Here is a 22,615-nt window from a genome sequence, read left to right as displayed (position 1 = left end):
TGCTGGTATCCAGGGTTCTATAAGAAAATGGACTGAGCAAGCCACAAGAAGGAAGCAAGCCAGTCAAGTCAGCAGCAGCCCTCCGCATCAGTTCCTACATCTGGGTTCTTTCCTTGTTCCTGCTCTTTCTTACTACTTAGATGATGGACTACAAGCTGTAAAATGAATAAAACCTTTCCTCCTCAAGTTGCTTTCGGTCAGGGTTTTATCATAGCAACAGAAACCTTAACTAAAGAGATTATGCTACCAAGACACATGGCAATAGAAACACACACATTAGCTGTACAGTGAAAACATCCTTATGATGGTACAAACCTCACCTTGCTCTCTGCCCTCTTAGTGCTGAGATTACAGGCCTACACCATGAGGCTCAGCATGAACAATCTCTTCTTAACCTATTTATTCCCTAGGTGTGACTGGTTGATGAATTCTGGAACCCTGGCACAGAACACACCCAGTATGGTTCCTGATAATGACATTTGGCCTTTTACATGAACAATGGGGATTAAATTCAGGTACCTACAATTAAACAGCAAACATTTTATGGACTGAAATTTCTCTCCAGTCCCCTAAATTTATTTTTCATGGTGATACACAAAAACAAAAACTATATGCATTTATGGGGTCCTATGTGATATGATGTTGTGACCTATGCTGTATTACATTAAAATCAGTTAAACACTTCTCCAACAATATCTATCATTTTTCAATGATAAAGGCAATCAAATCTTCTAGCTGCTTGAAATCCAGTGACTTATTCTGTTATTACTATGTTGAATACACCAGAACTTTACTCATATCTCATGCACTGATGAATTTTGAAAAACCTGTATTAGAAACAAGTGACAGGATGGGTGGTGGCAGCTCATGTCTTTAATTCTATCACTCAGAAGGCAGAGACAAGGTGGATCTCTGTGAGATCAAGGCAGAGTGAGTACTAGGAAAGCCAAGCCTACACAGAGAAACCCTGTCTCAACAAACAAACAAACAAACAAAAAAAAAAAAAAGGAAGGAAGAAACAAAGAAAGGAAAAACAAACAAGTAACACTGAAAATTTAGAAGAACAAAATTTGCTGGGTACAGTGGCCCAGGCCTTTAATCCCAGTACTTGGGAAGTAGAGGCAGGCAGGTTTGTGAGTTTGCGGCCGGCTTGTATAGGAATTCAGAACTATATAGTGAGACCTTCAAACAAACAAGCAAGCACAAAATGAAAAACAAAATCTAAAGTAGTTAAACATTACTACTGTTCTACATCAAGGGCTACCAATGATGTTTGGAGGCACTGTGCCTGCACAGGCAGGGGTCTGGGACCCAGCTCTAGCATGAACTGTTAACAACACAGAAGGGTTCCCACCTACAACTTTGAAGTCATGCTTATTAACTTTACAGTTTATAACCCTCGCTTCAACTCACATTTAGTCGGGGTTAGTAATGATCCACTTGTGAGGCTGAGGTATGTTTTCTGCTCTTCTTTGCTGAGACAAATTCTGGATATAGTCCAACCTGACTTAGAATTTGTAAATCTGCTGCCTCAGCCTCTCTGGGGATGGGATTACAGTATGTATGGCTTTGTAAGTATTTTTTAAGGTATTTTCTAAATTTTGGAAACATCTAACACATACTAGAGAAGATAGTTCAGGCAGAGAAAACTGTTTCTTCCTAAGACTAATATAATATTTTCCAGCTGGCTAAAGTGATGCCTACAAACTCTTAATATATTCCAAGAGAGTGAATTTTATGAAATGTGACTTCTGTAATGATAAAACTGGTATCAAGAAAACTAGTTTGGATCCTGAGTGGTGGTGGCAGTGACAGTGTACACCTTTAATCATAGCATTTTGCAGGGAGAGGCAGGTGGATGTGAGTCTAAGGCTGGCCTGGTCTACATAAAGACTGCCAGGATACTAAGAGCTGCACAGTGTCTCACCACCACCCACCACCCACCACCCACAAAAAAAAAAAAAAAAAAAAAAAAAAAAAAAAAAAAAAAAAAAAAAAAAAAAAAAAAAAAAAAAAAAAGAAAAGAAAAGAAAAGAAAAGAAAAGAAAAGAAAAGAAAAGAAAAGAAAAGTTTGTGTCACACCTGAGGTTGAACATGCTTTAATCTCAGCACCTACGAGATAGAAGTAGGCAGATCTGTGTGTTTGGGAAGAGCCAGCTTCATCTACATGAAACCCTGACTCACAAAAAAAAAAAAAAAAAAAAAAAAACAAAACCACAAAAAAACAACAAAAAAACCACGCACACACACACGCCAAACAATAAAGCCCAACAAACCCAAAGTAACAACAAAACCTGATCTGTCTCTAATACAGGTCTTTCTCTATGCAAAAAGGCTGAAAGCAGCAGGAGCAGCCAGGGAAGCAGGCAGGCGTGAGGGAAGGATGGCGGCTTGCCAGTCACTCCCCAGTAAGGAAGTGAACAGCTCTAGCCTCAGCACAACTGGGGCAGGACTGCCAGGCACAGACGCTGAGAACACCAGTGGCCTGCAAAGTTTGAGCTGATGTTGCTGCCAAGCCAGTCAAAAGTTTCTTCCAACTGAGGACAATGCTATGGTGACAGTGGCATGAGAAACGCTTTCTCTGAAAGATGAAATGTGTCCGCAGCTCACCTGGGCTTCTCCCAGGTCATTGTTCACCACAGTAAAGTTCAGTCCCAGTTCCTCCACATCCTCCTCATAGCTCTTGAGGAAAAGCAGGTTCCTGTAGACTTCGGGGTCCAATGAGGCAAGATGGTGAATATCCACATCTGCACTGGTTCCCAGTAGCTTGGACAGGAAAAAGCCAGCAAAGGGTAGCTCCACCAACATGTTTTCATACAGAGCCTTCAGACAGACCAAAGGGCAGACAGGGGATTAACAGTCAACATTATCTGTATGCTTCCTATAACAGAACAAAAGCTAATTCAACAGTGACAGAGTCCTGAGAGGCAGACCTTGCCTCCATGATAATGTGAGGCCAATGCATTTACCATGTGCCAGACCAGGGCTGAAACTGGAGTGTAATACTAAACGGGACTTCTAAGAGCCAAATCCTTCATGCTACTAAAGGTCAGCAAATGTTTTCCACAGTCAGATACAAGTGCTTTAGGGTTATAGTATATTAGACACCAACTGAACATAAGCAGGAAAAAAAAAAAAACAGAACAGAGTACTGTCTCATAGTCGTGCAGATGGACCTTTCACTCCCCTTCAAGATCCTGGCAGCTCAGGACATAGCTTCAGTTGCATCCTTCTACTTCTTTTTTTTTTTTTTTTTTTCCAAGACAGGGTTTTTCTGTGTAGCCCTGGCTGTCCTGGAACTCACTCTGTAGACCAGACTGGCCTCGAACTCAGAAATCCGCCTGCCTCTGCCTCCCGAGTGCTGGAATTAAAGGCGTGCGCCACCACGCCCAGCTGCATCCTTCTACTTCTTGCCTCTGTGTCTGCACTGTGTGTTTGCTTTGTGTCACACCTTCCCTTTATCTTAGAAAGACACTGGCCATTGCATTTTGGGACTGAACTTGACTATGTATTTCCAAATGAGGGCATGTTTACAGAGAGGTGTGCTAGATCTAGACCAGAACTCCCAAGCAGCTATGAAATGTGGTCATATTAGCACTATGACTACAGCTGCCCACTCTACTTCTGCAGTGCAGAAGACGGCCGCTCTTCCTGAGGACACAAGTTCAATTTCTCAGTACCCACATGAGGGGACTCACAACTACCTTAACTCTGGCTCCAGAAGATCTAATATACTTTTCCAGCCTCTGGGTTGAGCTCTTGAATACATATGGTACACACCCACATGCCCCTAAAAAAGGGTAAAAATAAGAAATATATCCTCATCGTATGTTATTTCTGTGATTATTTATACTATCATACAGACAAACCTTGCATGAATTTTCAATAATTTATTTTTATAATTTATGTGCATTTTTATTTTTACAATTTATGTGTATTGGTGTTTTGCCTGTGTGAGGGTATCCAATCTCCTGGAACTGGAGTTACAGACAGGTGTGAGCTGCCATGTGTTTGCTGGAAACTGGACCTGGGTCCTCTGGAAGAGCAGCTAGTATTCTTAACCTGTGAGCCATCTCTCCAGCCTCTTTGATGAATTTCTTACTTGGTTATACCTGAGTAAATTCAGGGAATCCCCTCTACAGATCTGAGTTTCTTTTCTTTTCTTTTCTTTTTTCTTTTTTTAAGATTTATTTATTTATTATATGCAAGTACACTGTAGCTGTCCTCAGACACTCCAGAAGAGGGCGTCAGATCTTGTTACAGATGGTTGTGAGCCACCATGTGGTTGCTGGGATTTGAACTCAGGACCTTCAGAAGAGCAGTCGGGTGCTCTTACCCGCTGAGCCATCTCACCAGCCCCAGATCTGAGTTTCATCACTCCTAAGACTTCTCATAATATAGCACATACCAGATTCTGGAGATTCTTTCATTTGCTGTCTGTGGTGTGATAGATTCACCTGGTGATGGACATGTGTAGTGTTTCCACTTCTGGACTTTCATGACCATATACATAGGAGCAGAGGACAGGGGTGGCCAGCACAAGGAAGACATTGTCCAAATAGTTTCTAAAATGCTAGAACCTTTCTGCCCCCACCATGATGTGTGAGGACTCCCACTGACCCTCACACTCCCACCTGTCAGTATCACCAGCTTTTTAATCTTGGCCTGTGGCTGGAAGTTGCTTTTCTTGCCACCCATTGGATTAATTAGTGTTAATGAGTTACTATGTAGATCTCCAGAGATTTCCTACATCAGGTCAGAGATTTCATGCCACACAGTAAATATTCCGATGGCCTACAGCTGTAAAATGCAATACAGACTCAGAAATGTGTGGTAAGAGTTAAAAAATATATATATTTTAGAGGCTGTGGCAAGGTGGCTCAGATGGTGATTTCAGGTTCTTACTGACAAGCCTAATCTTTGGGATCACTTGGTGAAATGAGAGAACTTTACCTCTACATGTGCACCATGGCAGATGAGTACATGTGCACAAAAGCACAAACAAATAAAACCTACCACTATACTCTTAGTGTCTTATTCTGACAGGCAAACTTGGGAGGCATAACCAATCTTTGTCAAATTCCTTGGTTAACAGCTTGGATGGTGCTCTTGAACTCTCTTGTAAACACAAGCATCACACTGAGCAGGCCATGACTGACTCCTTTTCGTAAGGCCTAACATACTAAGAAATCAATTCCTATGGAGCCACACAAGTCTTCCTCCACAAATTCTTTTTTCCCTATTAGAATATGTCTAACTCAGAGACATATCAGTGTTCATGTTCAGTCTGTGCTCCTTCCCTACCTCTCAGGACAGCAGCATGTCTAGGCAATGATAACTATAGGACACAATTTCTCCCATGGGCAACTCTTCTCAAAACAAACAAACTCCCAAACAACAAACAAACAACAGTTAATAATATTAACCTAGAGCACTTATAAACACCATTACTGTTAAATGAAGGATGAGTTCAAAGCCAAGGAGAGCATTTTGCGTAAAGCTGCATGATTGATCCTCATGTACTGAGAAAAAGCCCTCCCTCATTTACACAGTGGACTTTGAAAGTAAGCTGGAGTGTAAATCATTGCATGTTCAATATGGAAGGTCATTGTTTGCCATTTCTGCATTAGTAACAATAAACCAGAGAAATTCATTAAATATATCAGGGCTACCTGAATTTTAAGCAGAAATTCCACTGTGACTCATAAAATGTAAATGTATAGGTATAATTTTTTACATAAGGCAGGTTTAAACCTTTAGAGCATTTAATATACAAGCACTAATAAATGATAGCACTGAAAACTACGATTGCATCAGCTAAATGGATTATAAATTAAATTTCCATAATGTATGCAACTGAGATACAAATGTAAGCATAAATCAAGGTACTTTCTAAATACAGGTTAGTTATACAACTCTAAAACTGTCTATTTTTTATGTAAAATAATCCACTTAGCATTTTCAAGTCCATTGCACCACACTTGTTCCTAGAAACATATCAATAACTACCTGTCACAAAAAAAAAAAAAAGAAAAAGAAAAAAAAAAAGCTAGGTATATAGAAAAGCCTGTACAGAATTTTCCAGTTATGTCCTTCACGAATGTTTATAGCCAGAAATTGTGCCAAAATGGTTTGAAATGAAAAGGATTAATTATAGTAGAAGCCTTTTAATATAAGTGAGTGCAGTCTCAATGTAATTAATGCAAATTGTGGCTCTATCAGGAAAAAAAAAAGTGAGTCACAGGACAGGCTACTTCTGCTTGCTGCCAAATAACTTCAGTAATTTACTACATTAAGAATCAATAAAAAAATAATGCTTTTCAAATGCATCTCTATCAATCTTCAGGTAGTTCTAAAGTGAACATTTATAACTTAATCTAAAAACCATAGGAAATGATCTCTTGCTTTAAAGCCATCCTAAAAAAGCAAGCAGATAATAATTTTAATTATTTCTAATCATACTAACCACATAGCTTAAAAAACAAAACATTTGCATGCCATTTAGACTCATTTAGAATCTTTGGTTTTCAGTCACAGCCAACTTCTGTAGCATTTAGGTCCATACAGCTACCTAACACTAGAGCTGGGGTTGGCACCTCAACTGTGCACAATGCACCAGATGCTGAGCCCCACTTTGTTGCCTGTGTGAATGCTAGTTTCAATTAGTGCAATTGCTCATTAGTGATCCAATGGATGTGCAACTAGAGAGGCAACTGAACACACGTGGCTATTTTGTTACTTGAAGAACAGGAAAAAGCTGGGCAGTGGTGCCGCACGCCTTTAATCCCAGCACTTGGGAGGCAGAGGCAGATGGATTCTGAGTTCGAGGTCAGCCTGGTCTACAGAGTTCTAGGACAGCCAGGGCTACACAGAGAAACCCTGTTTTGAAAAACCAACTCCGCCTCACCCCCCCCACCCCCCCAATGAACAGGAACAGACATGGGGTGGGTGTAGGGGAGAGGAGAGAAAATCTCAAACGGTTACTGCTATTAGAGGCACAACTGCTTTAACTTTTGATTAAAAAATTAACATATTTAGTTCTATGTAGATATATGCATGGATTGTGCATGTAGACACTTCTCCCTTGAGTTTGCTAGCTACCTGATATGTGTGCTGGTAACTGCAAAAGCAGTATGTGCTCATAACCACTGCACCCTCTCTCTAGTCCTTTTGTGGACTGTTCTGGTTTCACATCAATGATTCAGGGATCACTGGGGAATCCAATGCATACCCAGTGCTGACCTGAAAATAAGCAGCATCAGCTCTGTACACTGCTCTGTGCCTGCCAAAAAACTACCCAGTGTCTGAGGTTCCTTTGGCACTGCTACTTCCAGAACACACATTCTCCCTGTGATACCTACACTGGACCCGGGCCCATGGCACCCTGCTAGCACCGTCATGTCCTCTCTAGTTATTCTCACTCCTGGCCTCAGTAGGTAAAAGTGAATGGCATGCAAGCCTGAGAACCCAAGACCCATTTCCAAAACCCACAGTGACACAGTTGGCCTTTGACATGCAAAAGTGCATGGTGGCATGCACCCATTTTCATATTACGTACATAATAACAAAAACAACAATGATAAAATTAAAAAGCAAAAGTTTTTTATTTCAACAGTCCTGTGACAATCTTTGGTGACTTCAGTGACCCACCTGGCCATGATCTAAAATTCTAGCTCACCTTGGCCTCCTTGTCTTTTGAACCTATTCTACCAGCCTCACCCAGAGTCCCATCACCCTCTGGGTTTGACAACCCATGTTAATCTCTGCTCCCTTTCTCCTTTTCAGAAGTTCCCTCCCTGTCTCTACTCAGACTAATTTCCTATCCTTATTTTTAATGTGTCTAAGTGTTTTGCCTGAATGTGTGTACTGGTGCTCTTAGAGGTCAGGAGTCAGATACCCTAGAACTGGAGTTATGGATAGTTGTGAGCCACCATGGCAGGTACTGGGAACCATACATAGGTCTTCTGCAAGAACAAGGTATGCTTTTAACTGCTGAACCATCTCTCCAGCCTCCCGATTTTCTCAATAGTTCAGACTTTAGGATGGGATCCTGTGATCATTGTCTGTGTTTTTAGTTTGTTTACACACAGTTTATCATTTCTTTTTCTTTAGTTTCTTTCTTTCTTTTTTTTTTTTTTAACTTTTAACAATGTCTTTATTTGGAAACTTATCATTACATTCTTCAAACAGGTTTAAACAAATAACTTGCTAATAATTTCTAAAATTCATTGCATAAATTTAAAGAATATTAACCTTCTTTTAGATAATATATATCACTTAATACCAATTGTTCCAGAGGGTACTCAGTAGACACTGATCCATAAAACAAATTGAGATCTAGCTGGAGATCTCAATCCACAATCTTATATATTATTTCTTGATACATGTATTGCAGACTGGCCTTGAATTCCCAATCTTCCTGTCTCTCCTCTCTCTCTCTCTCTCTCTCCCCCCCTCCGTCCCTCCCTCTGCCCCTTCCCCTTTTAAGTGCTAGAGTTACAGGTGATGTTACATATGGCCCAGCTCACCCTTTTTTGCCTTTCTAGTTAGTGGCCATAGAATCTGACAGTCCATGTTTCTCTAGGGAGTCACTGTCATGGTTAGCACAGCAAATTTTAGAACTAGCAGAACAAAGCTTGCAAGCTAGCTAGCCCAAGGGAACACAGACTTCTACCATGTCCCAGGTGAAGCTGCTATTTCTAGATCATCCTTGGGGTCATCAGCCTCCTTCCCACACAGGCTCTACTCACTTATCTCAGTTCCCTTTGAAATGTACCTCCCATGACTTCAGTGAAGCCTCTCTGCTTGCACCTATGGACACTCTTGGGGAAAAAACATTGAGAATTATTAGCACCCTGCCTGTGTTTCTGTCTTCTTCCAGCCACAGACCTTAAGTCACATTCTGAACTGACGTCAAACACCTGAACTGAATACACCCCAATGGAATCCTACAAAGAACACTCTTTCCTCAAAGCATCGGGTCTGCACTTCATGCAGAGGAGAAGAGCATCAGTTTGCTTGTCTAGTGATAAAGAAAATGGCCTTTATTTTACTGCTTGTTAGTCTGAATGGTCATAGTAGTTTCCCGATGACAGTCAAAGAGCACAGAATGTACCTTAGTTACCATCTGCCCAAGCTTTGCTTCCATTCCATGCAAAGTGATTGTCCACACTGATAAATGACAAGGCCACCTCTTTGTTATAATGTTATTTGGTCCACCAGTAACATCACATAGTAATTATCCTCTTTTCCCTTGAGACAATCTTTATCAAGCTTCTGAAACCTTGCATTATTTTTATTTATTTATTTATTTTTTTTGTGGAACTCTGTTGTTCCATGGGACTTGGTTCCCAAGCTCTACCCTCTGTGTCCACCTCTTCCAGTCTGCAGCTCAGTCCAGACCTTGTTCTTGAATACAGTGTCTGCCTAAGGTATCTAATCTAAACTCTAAGGCATGTCTCAGGTATCTAAATCAAGTAAATTCTTACCCAACCTTCCCTAGCTTAGCCAACACCGCCTCTATCCTTCTGTTATCAGAACAAACTAGGCAGACTCCTTCATATGCTTCCTTTCCCCCAACTACCAACAAATGCCTTGTATATTACTACTCCCTTTCAGCCCTACACTACCAGGGCTGAGGTTCCACTATCACCAACCTCTACCTAGCTTTCCCATTTGAGTGCTTGCTCTACCGATTTATAATATCAAAGTTAATTTAAACATACTTCAGGTCATGCAATCAAGATCAGGAGTTCCTCACCTGGTCTAACTCATGATAGAGATTAGGCTCAACTACTTATAACTGCCTTTCTAAGCTGATCTTGTTTAAGAGCAAAACACAGGTGCCATGGCCACTAAATTGTTTTTGTTGCTTTGTTTCGATGAGACAAGGTTTCACCATTTAGTCCTGGAACTTGCTTATGTAGACCAGGCTGGTTTTAAACTCAGAGATCCTCCTGCCTCTGCCTCCCAGTGCTGGAGTTAATGGTGTGCACAGCTTTGGTTGGCACAGTCACTAAATTTAAATTTAAATTGTGTAAAAGGTCTGTCTTAGTTTTATTTATTTATTTATTTATTTATTTATTTTAAAAGATTTATTTATTTATTATATGTAAGTACACTGTAGCTGTCTTCAGACACTCCAGAAGAGGGTGTCAGATCTTGTTACGGATGGTTGTGAGCCACCATGTGGTTGCTGGGATTTGAACTCCGGACCTTCAGAAGAGCAGTCGGGTGCTCTTACCCACTGAGCCATCTCACCAGCCCTTATGTTGGTATTTTTTTTTAAAGATTTATTTATTTATTATATGTAAGTACACTGTAGCTGTCTTCAGACACTCCAGAAGAGGGTGTCAGATCTTGTTACGGATGGTTGTGAGCCACCATGTGGTTGCTGGGATTTGAACTCCGGACCTTCAGAAGAGCAGTCGGGTGCTCTTACCCACTGAGCCATCTCAGTTTTAGAAAGCCTGTGCTACTGTCAAGATCATAAGTTTAAGGAAAGACAAGAGCCTTGGTTTGATCAAAGTAGATGAGGCAGGGAGGGGATACAATGTACTAAGCTTAGGCTCAAAGATGACTGGAGAGGAGAGGAACTGTGTCACATGAAGGATGAGGAAAGCAAGGTTTCAAGTGTTTATCTCAGGCTTTACAGATTTAAGTCTCAGAACCTAGAGAGCATTTTCTAAGGGACACTAATGACATATAAGAATAAATTCTTTCAGCTTCCAGAAAGGTCAAGATCAACTGCTAACTGTCAACATCTCACTTTATGAAACATTAACTTCATACTTACTCTACTGATATACACAATTATAAAGCATGCTGAAGTTACACAATCTGCTAATTAAAAATTTCAAATGTATTACCATAGTATTACCAAATAATCTGATTTATAGGCATTCTGCTCCAATTAAATCAATATTCTGAATCAAGGGGAAATTTTCAAGTAGAATTCAAATATGATAAAAGATTTGTTCCAATAAATATTCTGAACTTAATTGGCTTAAATGGACTAAGGTGCTTCTAACTGTAAAAAAAAAAAAGTCCAACATGACATGACCACATGCCAGGCTGTTTACTTATCCCCATCTAGAGCCTGATTTACAAGCAACAAAGTGCAGCCATGACCCACAGCCCAGGCAGGAACCATCTGCTAATGGAACTTTTAACTGAGAAGTGACCAGTGACAGGAGGTAATTCTTCCTGTGCAAAGCTGCTCTGAAGACCTTTGTGCACTTTATCACAGTAAACAATCACTAACATATGCATTAAGAAAATTTAAATATATTATGACCCAATAAATACTATAATCAATCAATATATAGTTTTCTTCTCTTGCAGATTTAATGTTCAGGTGCCATGCCATTAGTGCTGTACGGGTGCATTCATTTGGATGCAGACATACTGATGTAAAGTTAACCACTTACAATCAGGTAGTAAATAGACATTTCAGAAACCTCTGAGGAATTCCCACGCAGAAAACTCTGAGGAACTAAATCAACACTACTCTCAAGGAGCTAGTTTTATTTATTTATTTTCTTTTGGTTTTTTCGAGACACGGTTTCTCTGTGTAGCCCTGGCTGTCCTGGAACTAACTCTGTAGACCAGGTTGGCTTTGAACTCAGAAATTCGCCTGCCTCTGCCTCCCAAGTACTGGGATTAAAGCACTTGGTGGCATGTGCCACCAAGCCCAGCTTGGAGCTACAGTTTTATAAATAATTCACTTGTTTTTATTCTGCAGTCTTGGGGTTCAACAACGTGTATAAACTCTTGATCACTGAGTTATGTGCCAAGTCCTTCCTTTTTGAGACAAGATTTTGTTCAGACTGGCCTTCAATTCACAATTCCCTTGCCTCAGCATTCTAGGTGCTGGAATTAAAGCATGTGCTATCACCACTCTATTTTTTTTTTTTTTAAGATTTATTTATTGTATGTGAGTACACTGTCACTGTCTTCAGACACACAAGAAGAGGGCATCAGATCCCATTACAGATGCTGTGAGCCACCACGTGGTTGTGGGAATTGAACTCAGGACCTCAGAAGAATAGTCAGTGCTCTTAACCACTGAACCATCTCTCCAGCCCCTCACACTCTAATTTTTGGTTAATTAATTGTACATATGTATGGGGCTCAGAGGGAATATTTCTACACATGCCTACAGTGTTCAATAATCAAATCCAGTTTCTCTCATCTACTCGTTTTTTTCCCCCTAACTTCTGTATGATTCTACATTCAGGACTAGTTTTTAGCTTCCACATATCAGAATGCACATGTGGTACGTGTTCTTCTGGGTCTGAACTATTTCACTCAATACAATGTCATTGAGTCCCATTTATTTTCCTGTACATGGCCTGACCGTATTCATTATAGATATTATTTCATCACGTATATATAATTTCTTTATCTGTTCCACTGTTAAGCACCAACATGGGCAACAAGGACATGCTTCATTTTCTCTGGGAATATATTAGGCCTCATAAGAACGAGCTACATATTCGAGGGCTTTAATTATTCTTTGATGAACTTCTAGAGTCCACATATACAGTCTCAATAACTGCATCAAAGTACCCTCCCCTCCCTTCTCATAAGCATTTCATCCACCCATAGCCCAGGCCAGTATGGAACGTAATAATCATCCTGCATCCCAAATATTGGGATTATGGGCACAAGCTACCGTATCTGCTATGTCTTTCAATAGTAGCTATTCTAACTGGATAGGATGATATTTCAATGTAGTTTTATTTGCATTTGTCTGACAGCTAAAGACATTAGAGTTTTACACACAAACTCTGCATTACATTTATTTAGGGAGAAGGTACATACCATGACATGCATATGGAAGCTAGGGGACAATTTGTGGGAGTTGTCTTTCTTCTTTTATCATGTTGAATACAGAGATCAAACTTAGGTCATCAGGCCTGGTGATGAGTGTCATTAGTTGGTATGTCATGTGTACACTATAATGTTACTTCATATCACCAAATACACTACATCTTTCCTCTTTTAAGACCCAGGCTGGGCTGTCGAGATGACTCAGCAGGTAAGAGAATTGACCTCTGAAGGTCCTGAGTTCAAATTCCAGCAACCACATGGTGACTCACAACCATCTGTAACAAGATCTGACTCCTTCTTCTCAAGTGTCTGAAGACAGCTACAGTGTACTACCTATAATAAATAAATAAAGCTTTAAAAAAAAAAAAAAAAGACCCAGGCTGTGTCTTATAAGATGCAGGCTGGGCATGCTGGGTCATGCCTTTAAACCCAGGACTCAGGAGGCAGAAGCAGTGGGTCAGGTGAAGAAGGGAGGTCAGATGAACCACCTCCTCCCTTATCTGTGTCGTGTCCTCAGCTGCCCTGCTACAAGAAACTAGGTACTCTGTTCCTCAAGTTACAAGGACTCATAACAATTTTGAGTCACTGAGTCTGGAGTAAAATCTTTCCTGTGTCAATATGTTGTTGTAGTAAATATTTACTCTCAGTTGGGGGCTTCTACCCTGCTGTTGATCATTCAGTTCCCAGATTTAAAAAGCCACAACCTTTATATTTATAGCAAGCCTCAATCAGAACCAGAGGTGGGCAGACATCTTCTGTGCTACTAGAATCCTACTTCTCTATCAATAACCACAAGCAATAGTTTGCCATATTCCATCTGGGCAGCTCTTAACCAATTGGCCAACCCTCAAGGCCAAAATTTCATGACTCACCTAACGTCCTTTCTTACCTTCCAACCTTTTTCTCTCTTCCTTCCTTTCTTTAGTATTTCAAGACAGAGTTTCTTTGTGTAGCCTTGGCTCTCCTAGAGCTCATTCTGTAGACCAGGCAGTTCTCAAACTCAGAGATCTGCCTTCCTGTCTTCTGAGTGCTGGGATTAAAGGTGTGTGCTAACACATTAATAAGAACTGGGTAGTTAACAGCCTGACAACAGAGCTGGAGAGATGGCTTGGTGATAAAGAGCAGCATATTATTTTTGCAGAGGACCTTAGTTCAGTTCACTGTCCCCATGTCAGTCAGTTCACAATCACCTGTAACTCCAGCTTTAGAGGGATCCAATGCCTCTAGCCTCCAAGGGTACCTGCATGCACATACACTATCCATACACACACACACACACACACACACACACACACACACCACACACACAGTTAAAAATAACAGTAACCAACATTTTTATTTAAAATGCAAGTAAGCAAACAAAATAAATATAAAAATATATACTTGTATATAAAAGCTCCACATTTAAAAATATGAGTAACCAGTAAAAGTAACAACTATATTTAGTTGAGATTAAGGGTTTCTTATAGGGAGCAATTACAATGCAGATCCCCACCGGCCAAGTGTACCCCTGTCTTGTTTCTGACTTAGAGGGAATACAATGAACATTTCACCATTAAATCTGAAGTTTTGCCTTTAGTTACATATTCCCCAGTCATGTAACGTGTCTAAATCACATCGAACAACTTTAAAATAGTTACTTTTGGGGCTGGGTTGATAGCTAAGTGGATAAAGTGCTTATAGGAGGCATTCCATTCCTAGTACCCACATTAACAAAACAAAACCACAAACAGTAAGGCATGGAAGCCTGCTTCTATATTTCTAGTGCTGGGGAAAGCCAGACTTGATAGTCAACAGAATCAACTAGTTCTAGGTTCAGTGAAAGAACCTGACTCACAGAATAAGGATGGTAGGGAACAAATGAGAAAGACACCAATTTCCAAGTATACCCATGCCCATATTAAAACCAACCAACCAAACAAAAATAAATACATACCTTTTATCTGAAGCTTTATAGTACTATTTTTGTACTATACCAACTAATTTTTAGTCCAACTACTGCCCATGCAATGTATGATGCAAGCCGGGCAGTGGTGGCACACGCCTTTAATCCCAGCACTTGGGAGGCAGAGGCAGGAGGATTTCTGAGTTTGAGGCCAGCCTGGTCTACAAAGTGAGTTCCAGGACAGCCAGGGCTATACAGAAAAACCCCATCTTGAAAAAACCAAAATAAATAAATAAATAAAATAAAAAAAATAAATAAAATGTAGTTGCTATATAATTACTAGGTAGGGATCAGCAAAATGTTTTTTTTTTAATGATTTTGAATAAAATGTAGACAATTCTATAAAAACAGTAAAATGACATCTTTTGTTTTGAGCCTTATTTTTATATAAAAATTACCTTTCCAAGCATTCTGCCTAGGAAGTAGTAATGCCTTGCGAAAGAATCTCCCACTAGCATCTGAGCCGCTGGGTTGGGGTATAGGAGCCCTTCATTAGTAGTCTTAAAGAAGCCCTGGTTGGGGTTAAATCCAGATTTCAGTAGTTCATTTAAAAACTCTCTGAAAATACCACCACCATCGATGCCAGCTTCATCCAGGCCATGGGCATTGAGCAAGTGCACCCGGATCCGTTTTTTCAAATCAGGCTCTATTAAAAAAAGAGCAATAAAACAAACAGTATTACAGAAAGTATTATATAAAGGCACCAAGACTATCAAACAGGGACCTTTAAGATTATGGTTCAACAAACCAGCAACACTAGAGAGACAATGACATCAAAGTTACTTAAAATGCAAATAAACATAAGCCAGAAACACCGACTTTTATGTAGAAGGTCCCATTAAAATTCTGAGTAACCAAGAAAACTTATGGGAATTTTCCCAGCTCCTACATGGAAACTCTTTTCCATGGATTTATCAGATAGGAGATGGTTGGTTAGTGGACCAGTGGGAGAAAGATTCTTAGTAAAAACAACACACCATCTATGAAGAGGAAAGTTAGGCATTGGACAAGGTGCCCATTGGTGGGCAGAAAAAAAGGAGACTGTTTGTACAGAGATATAGGTTTGGGGCAACAAGAGTAACAGGCAATAGTTGATGATTCTAACAGCCTTGTCATAGATCTCATCACTGAAATGATTCACAAAGCAGTTTCAATCAAAGACAAACCTGAATACAAGCTGAAGATATTGTCTTTTTGATCTGAAAGGACCCAAGCCAGTTTCCACAGCAGGCTAGAAAAGCAACCAAAGGAAGAAAACTAGTGATATCTTTTGTACCACCCTGTTATCGGTGGTGGAAATATATACACAGCTGTTAGTTCTCTACAGTAATATCCTGACTTTTAGACATGTAAACGTAAGTGGAAAAAAAAAAGAGAGAAAGAGAAACTTTTACTTCCATGCCTTCGATCTGACAATTAGTTAAGCCTATCACTACCCACCTTTGCTGGGTTTTAGTGACTATAAGGACATAGTATTCATCAGGCAGTTGTTTAATATGTGAAATTCAAGTGTTTATGACTGACAGTTGAAACATATACTTCATGAAGTTGGCAGGCCTGAGAGATTATGTAAGGAGTGAATTGGTTTATTACACAGGAAACTTTTAAGTTTTGATAAGGATGTTTCTGTTATATGACAGGAATTGATATTCTGAAGAGGACAAGTATCTCCTTTCTTTACTGAATTTCATGTCACTGCCTCTGTGTTGAAAGGGTTCTCTGAGCACATGTCTTTAATCCCAGAACTAAATAGCAGAGGTAGGAGGATCTGAGTGAGTTCAGGGCCAGTCTGGTCTACAAAGAGTTCCAGGACAGTTAGGGATATATATAGAGACCCTGTCTCAAAAAACACAAAGCAAACAAACAAAAATTATTTGTTACGTTTCAGGAAACCTCATTTTGCAGATCAAAATGTCTTAAAAAAACAAAACAAAACAACAACAACAACAACAAAAAGCTAGGCGTGGTAGTGTATGACTTGCAGCAGGCACTCAGGAGGCAGAGACAGGTGGATGGATCTCTTTGAGTTTGAGGTCGGCCTGCTCTACATAGTGAGTTCTAGGACTGCCAAGGCTAAGCAGAAAGACCCTGTCTTGCCAAGGCTAAGCAGAAAGACCCTGTCTTTAAAAACAAACAAATGTTATTTTAAAAGAGATGCCCATGTTTTAAATGTATTAACTAATTATTAGTATTAGTAATATTATAGTATTTATTTATTAGTATTTATTAGTATTAACTAATATGGAATAGTGTCAGAAAATTAAACTGATGGGCAGTTGGGAAGAGATAACCCTTATCCCCCAAGAAGAATTGAGATTACAAGGAAAAGAGTTACATACCTCATACAAGAGGGGCACAAGCAACTAACATGTCTGAAGACTAGGAAAGGAATCAATGATAAAGGATATCCTATGATACAGACCTAATCACCAAGGAATACCACTTCAAGGGACTTCTCCTCTGACTTTTTCATTTACACTGTGGCACATCCACAGAACAGGCAAGAGAAAGGGTACTCCCTGGATCCACAGCAGGGACATAGCCATAACTCCCATAGGAACCTGGCAAACAAACCCACTTCACCAAGATTACAGATTGTTCCTCATCTTGTCTAGGAGTAACAGTAGCTATAATTACAGCAGTTTAGATAACCTTTTTGGTTAAAAAGGGTATTAGTTGCAATTATAAGGCTGAGGATGACTTATTTTAATCAACATGGTTAATACTATAATGGGTCTCATATCATTTAAAATACCTTAGCTGCCTATAAAGCCTTGGCTCTTGACTACGCAGGCAGGCTACTCTGTAGTCTTCTCTACATTTATGGAAGAACAAGCTTTTCGTTGATAAATCATAAACATGGTGTTTATATCTATTTTGGTTAATTTGATTATGAAATACGATCAACAAGAAGGACTGGAAAGGTGGCTCAGTGGTTTAAGAGCACATTCTGTGAAGTCAGGTGGTAGTGGCACACGCCTTTAATTCCAGCACTCAAGAGGCTGGTCACAGTTCCAGTACAGCTAGGGTTACATAGAGAAATCCTTTCTCCAAAACAAAACAAAACAAAAAAGCACATACTACTCTCACAAAGGACCTGAGTGTGATTCCCAACAGCTATGTCGGGTGGCTTACAACTCTATCTTGAAGGAGATTTGACACATCTGGCCTCACACAGAACCTGCACTTACCTGTTTTTAACCCCTGCCCTCAAATCAAATAACAAAAACCTATCAGTTTCAGATAAAATGCCATCTGAATAATAAAAGATATTTTAAAACCTACCAGGGCTGTGCCAGAGAGGTGTCTTGGGCAGGTAAATATGCTTGTAGTCATGCCTGACTACCTAAGTTTGATCTCTGGGACCCCCATGATGAAGGAAATTCTACTCTGACCTACTCATGTACAATGTGGCACATGCACTACTCCCTCTGAAAACAAGTCTTTAATGTAACAACAACAACAACAACAACAACAAAAAGCTTGAAATAAACCCCTAGGGAAAAAAAATCTCAGAGTTGCCATACAAAAATATGTATTTTGATATTTATGCCCATCTATTCTCTGATCAATTTCCAGAAGGAAAGAGGAATATTTATTTACTACTATACATAAGATCTTACACTTAGTGGGGCGTGGTGGCACACGCCTTTAATCCCAGCACTCAGGAGGCAGAGGCAGGCGGATTTCTGAGTTCGAGGCCAGCCTGGTCTACAGAGTGAGTTCCAGGACAGCCAGGGCTACACAGAGAAACCCTGTCTTGAAGAAAAAGAAAAAAAAAATTCTAGCCTGTCAGGGATCTTGACACTACTGTTTCTAAGAACAAATTAGAAATACTTGATTTTATTTTAAAGTTTTAGTGGAATAAAAAAACAAACAAACAAAAAACCAAAAAAAAAAACTAAGAAAGACTTATCTTTAAACTAATGTCATCAATTCTGCCCATTAAATTAAATAACACCAACTTCCTGAAGAAGGTACTCTCAGGATATGACATCAAGGCTACTGGCAGTCCAACCCCCACAGCTGCAGGTTTCTGAGCGCAATGGCAGAGTATATGACCAGGGGTTGTGGCAAGACAATCCCACAGTCCTCAAAGCACTCCTGGGTGAAGACACATTCTCTCCATAGTTGAATTCTGTAACACTGCAATGAGTACATGGTTTCCAGGGTGAGGTCAAGTCTATAAACATCCGTTATCAGCTTCTCCAAGCTCCATTCAATCAACTTTGTAAATGGCTAGCTCAAACTGCTCAGAAACCCTAAGATGAAATGAGATCATCAACATCAATAAAGAATTGTTGCAGGGTATTTCATTATACTGTGAACCCCAAGTTTGTGTTATTTACTTAAAAAAAGAGAGAAAGAAAGAAAGAAAGAAAGAAAGAAAGAAAGAAAGAAAGAAAGAAAGAAAGAAAGAAAGAAAGAAAGAAAGAAAGAAAGAAAGAAAGAAAGAAAGAAAGAAAGAAAGAAAGAAAGAAAGAGAGAGGAAAGAGAAAAGAAGGTATGTCTCAGTTTTGGCACACAACCTTAGTACACACTTTTAATCCCTAACAATGAAGGTAAAGTTAATTTGTAAAAGGAAGCACACATGTTTGAAAGTGATTTCTAATTAGGTGGCAGACAAAGTGACAAATCAGAGAAAGATGTGACAGAATAGGTTATGCCTCACTGTCATGAGAAGAGAAAGGAAGGGGAAGATTTGATGAGCAGTGCAGAGAGAGAAAGGGATCAGTTTTACCAGGAGAGTTACAGTGAGACAGAATGAAGAGAGAAAACAAGCTAGACACACATGAACACAGAATGAGTGAGAAGGAGCCAGAAGACTAGAATAACTACCAGAGTTAGTTTGAGGCCAAGCAGAGCAACTCAGTCAGAGGCCGAGACAGAAGCCAGATTTTGAGCCAGAACAACTGAGATGAACCAGCCAGCCAGAGCTTAGAAAGAGATAGAAAGGGTGAACTTATTCAGAAGTAAGTCTCAGATGCTAAAACATTCTAGGCCTAGATAAGATTGTATGTCAGTTAGAAGCTTCCAGGACTAGACCTAGATTAGCAGACAAGGCAGTAAGCCTCCATATGACAATTACTTCAGGAGAATAAAAGTTACATTTATAAAGAATTGACTTTAATGACTAGAAGAGAAATGAAATAATCACATCAATTGACTTTATATAAATGAACATTAAATACAGTAGTTCGAATCTTTTCTTGTAAGCAAATTAAATGCTTTGTCTAACAAAATATTAAATAACCTTTACACATAGTTTAAAAACCTTTATTCCTAAGAACTAAACCAGATCTGAAGTTTTTAAAGTTAGATTAAAATAGCCTATTAAGTACAAAGTCTCTTTGGCTGAAAAATTCACATACACTCCAACACTGCAGAGGTCTCAGAGATGGAAATGCAGTGAGACATAGGCCTCATACCCTACCTATGATGGTTTGTATAAGCTAGGCCAGGGGGTGGCCCAAACAGCAGATTTGGCCATGTGGCTCTAGTTTTAGAGTCAAGAACAAAAGGAACTACTGGAACCATTGATGCCAACTAATTGGAGCTAAGTAATCGGTGGTGATTAAAAAGAGACCAGTGGGCTGGTGAGATGGCTCAGTGGGTAAGAGCACTGACTGCTCTTCCAAAGGTCCTGAGTTCAAATCCCAGCAACCATATGGTGGCTCACAACCATCTGTAACGAGATCTGACTCCCTCTTCTGGAGTATCTGAAGACAGCTACGGTGTACTTACATATAAATACTTACAAATAAATAAATAAATCTTTTTTTTTTAAAAAAAAAAAAAAGACCAGCATCACTGAGGTAAAATCTTCGGGGAAGTGCTTTCTGGGAGCACCAAGTTGTGTTCCAGAGATAGACAAGGTTGTACTTCTTGCTGAAGCTGTACTTGGTAATGTGTAAGTCACCCAATTGGTTTTGATTTTGAAAGCATGAAGGGGTCATGAAGAGCAGTTGGAGCTTGGCACTGTAAGAGGCCATGGAAGGTGCATCCTCAGTTGTAGTTGGCGGCCCAGGACTGAAGGGGTCATGCAAAGGAGTTGAGGATTGGCACTATGAAGAGAGCCTATGAGAGGCTATTGGTGAAGACTAGTTACAGTGGAAGACCCCAACATATTGGAGATATTACTACCATGGGCTGATCGCCAACAACAGCAGCAGCAGTGGATCAACCTGATGAGGTTAGTACAGTGGGCAAAGCTGGAGACGTGACACCAGCTGTTCGGAAGAGCCCAGAAGATCACGTGTGCATCCCAGATATTGCAACAAGAAGCTCTAACATTGGAGCTTGGAAACCCTAAGATACTTGAGATGGCAAAGCCATAGGATATCTCCTGAAGAATGTTGCTAAGAGAATGGAACCAGCCCAGGAAAAGCAGTTTGTTGCAGTCAACGAAGATGAAAAAGGAGTGGAGATCTGAAGACTGCTAAACAACAGACACAGAGATGCAGAGTTTAGAGTTTGTCCAGCTGGTTTCCTGTCTTGCTTTGGGGATTACATTTAAGTGATTGGATGGATTTCAAAAGAGCCTTTGAACTTTGGACTTTTAACGTTGTTAAGACTGCTATAGACTACAGGGGCTTTAGAAGTTGGAATAAATGCACTTTTTATTATGCTATGGCTAGACATGGCCCCCATAGACTCATGTGTTTGAACAAGTCTATGGGAGCCAAGGAGTAGGATGTGATGGTTTGTACATGCCCAGGAGTGGCACTATTGGGAAGTGTGGCCTTGTGGGTGTGGGCTGTAATACTGTTGTCCTGGCTGAATGGGAGTCAGTCTTCCACCACCAGCCTTCAGATGAAGATGTAGAACTCTCAGCTCCTCGCTGCATCCTGCCTGCCTGGATGCTTCCATGTTCTTGCCTTGATGATACTGAACTGAATCTATGACCCTGTAAGCCAGCCCTAGTCAAATGTTAACTTCTGTAAGACTTGCCTTGGTCAGGGTGTCTGTTCACAGCAGTAAGACACTACTCATCAACTTTCCCAAACACTCTGGCTCCAGTTTCACGTCTTCAGAGTCTACCAGCCTTCCCGCCATGACTATCATTCACGCATCTCATGCTGTCCCGTCTAACTATGTGGGTACCAGAGGTTTTCCACGGAGAGCTCTACCCAGGCCGGGTGGGAAGGTCCTGTCGGGGGATGGGGGAAGGAGTGAAGGCAGGGAGACAAAGCTCGGTAACTCCTGTAAGCCTCTCTGAACTGAGTCAGGTCAGGCTGGGTCAGTGAAAAGCCAACAGTCCAGTGAGACCGAGGCAGGGCCTCGGGCGAGGCTCTTCATGAGAGATCTTTACCCAAGTGTAACAGCTCTTGGAACAAAAGGGTCAGACAAAGGAATAGTTCTCGCATGCCTTTAATTCTCTGCATGGCTCTCTCTATATACAATTCTGGCGGTGATTTAGGGTCTGACAACAAGCCCCTCTCATTGGCTTGGACTAAGAGTTTGGGGGAAACCTTATTTGCATGTGGGAGGGCTTGGTGCTTTTCCTAAGTGGCTTATAGCCATGCCTCTCCTGTGGGGGTTTTGGGGGTAGTAACTCCGACAGAAGCCAGGGTCCAGGAGACATGAGCGAACTCCTTCCATCCCATGTAAGTGAATTATCACTACTGGGTCCCGGGGTTCAAGATCTAGCCTCGACTGGAAACCAGGCTGTCTGCACGTAGCCCATTGCCCGACATAAGTATACCTTTTCCCTGGGCTTAGCTACAAATAAAACATCTGCTGAGCTCTTTGTATATATTGGATATAAGACCTCTATCAGATTTAGGATTGGTAAAAATCCTTTCCCAATCTGTTGGTGGCCTTTTTGTCTTGTTG

At 40.4% G+C, this 22,615-nt stretch overlaps 1 protein-coding gene across 2 annotated transcripts in view; it reads right to left on the bottom strand.

Annotated features, from left to right (window-relative positions):
* Window positions 1-22,615, bottom strand: part of Ube3c (ubiquitin protein ligase E3C) — a 101,272-nt gene that overhangs the window by 11,849 nt on the left and 66,808 nt on the right. For both annotated transcript variants that reach the window (XM_021190082.2, XM_029534706.1), the window contains exons 18-19: window positions 15,178-15,425; window positions 2,611-2,823 (exon numbers count right to left, since the gene is read on the bottom strand). In XM_021190082.2, the coding sequence (XP_021045741.1) occupies window positions 2,611-2,823; window positions 15,178-15,425 (461 nt within the window). The remainder of the gene's footprint in view (window positions 1-2,610; window positions 2,824-15,177; window positions 15,426-22,615) is intronic.

Source organism: Mus pahari, chromosome 2 (genome assembly GCF_900095145.1).
Source record: "Mus pahari chromosome 2, PAHARI_EIJ_v1.1, whole genome shotgun sequence".
Lineage (NCBI taxonomy): Eukaryota > Metazoa > Chordata > Mammalia > Rodentia > Muridae > Mus > Mus pahari.
This window is presented reverse-complemented; position numbering and strand designations above follow the sequence as displayed.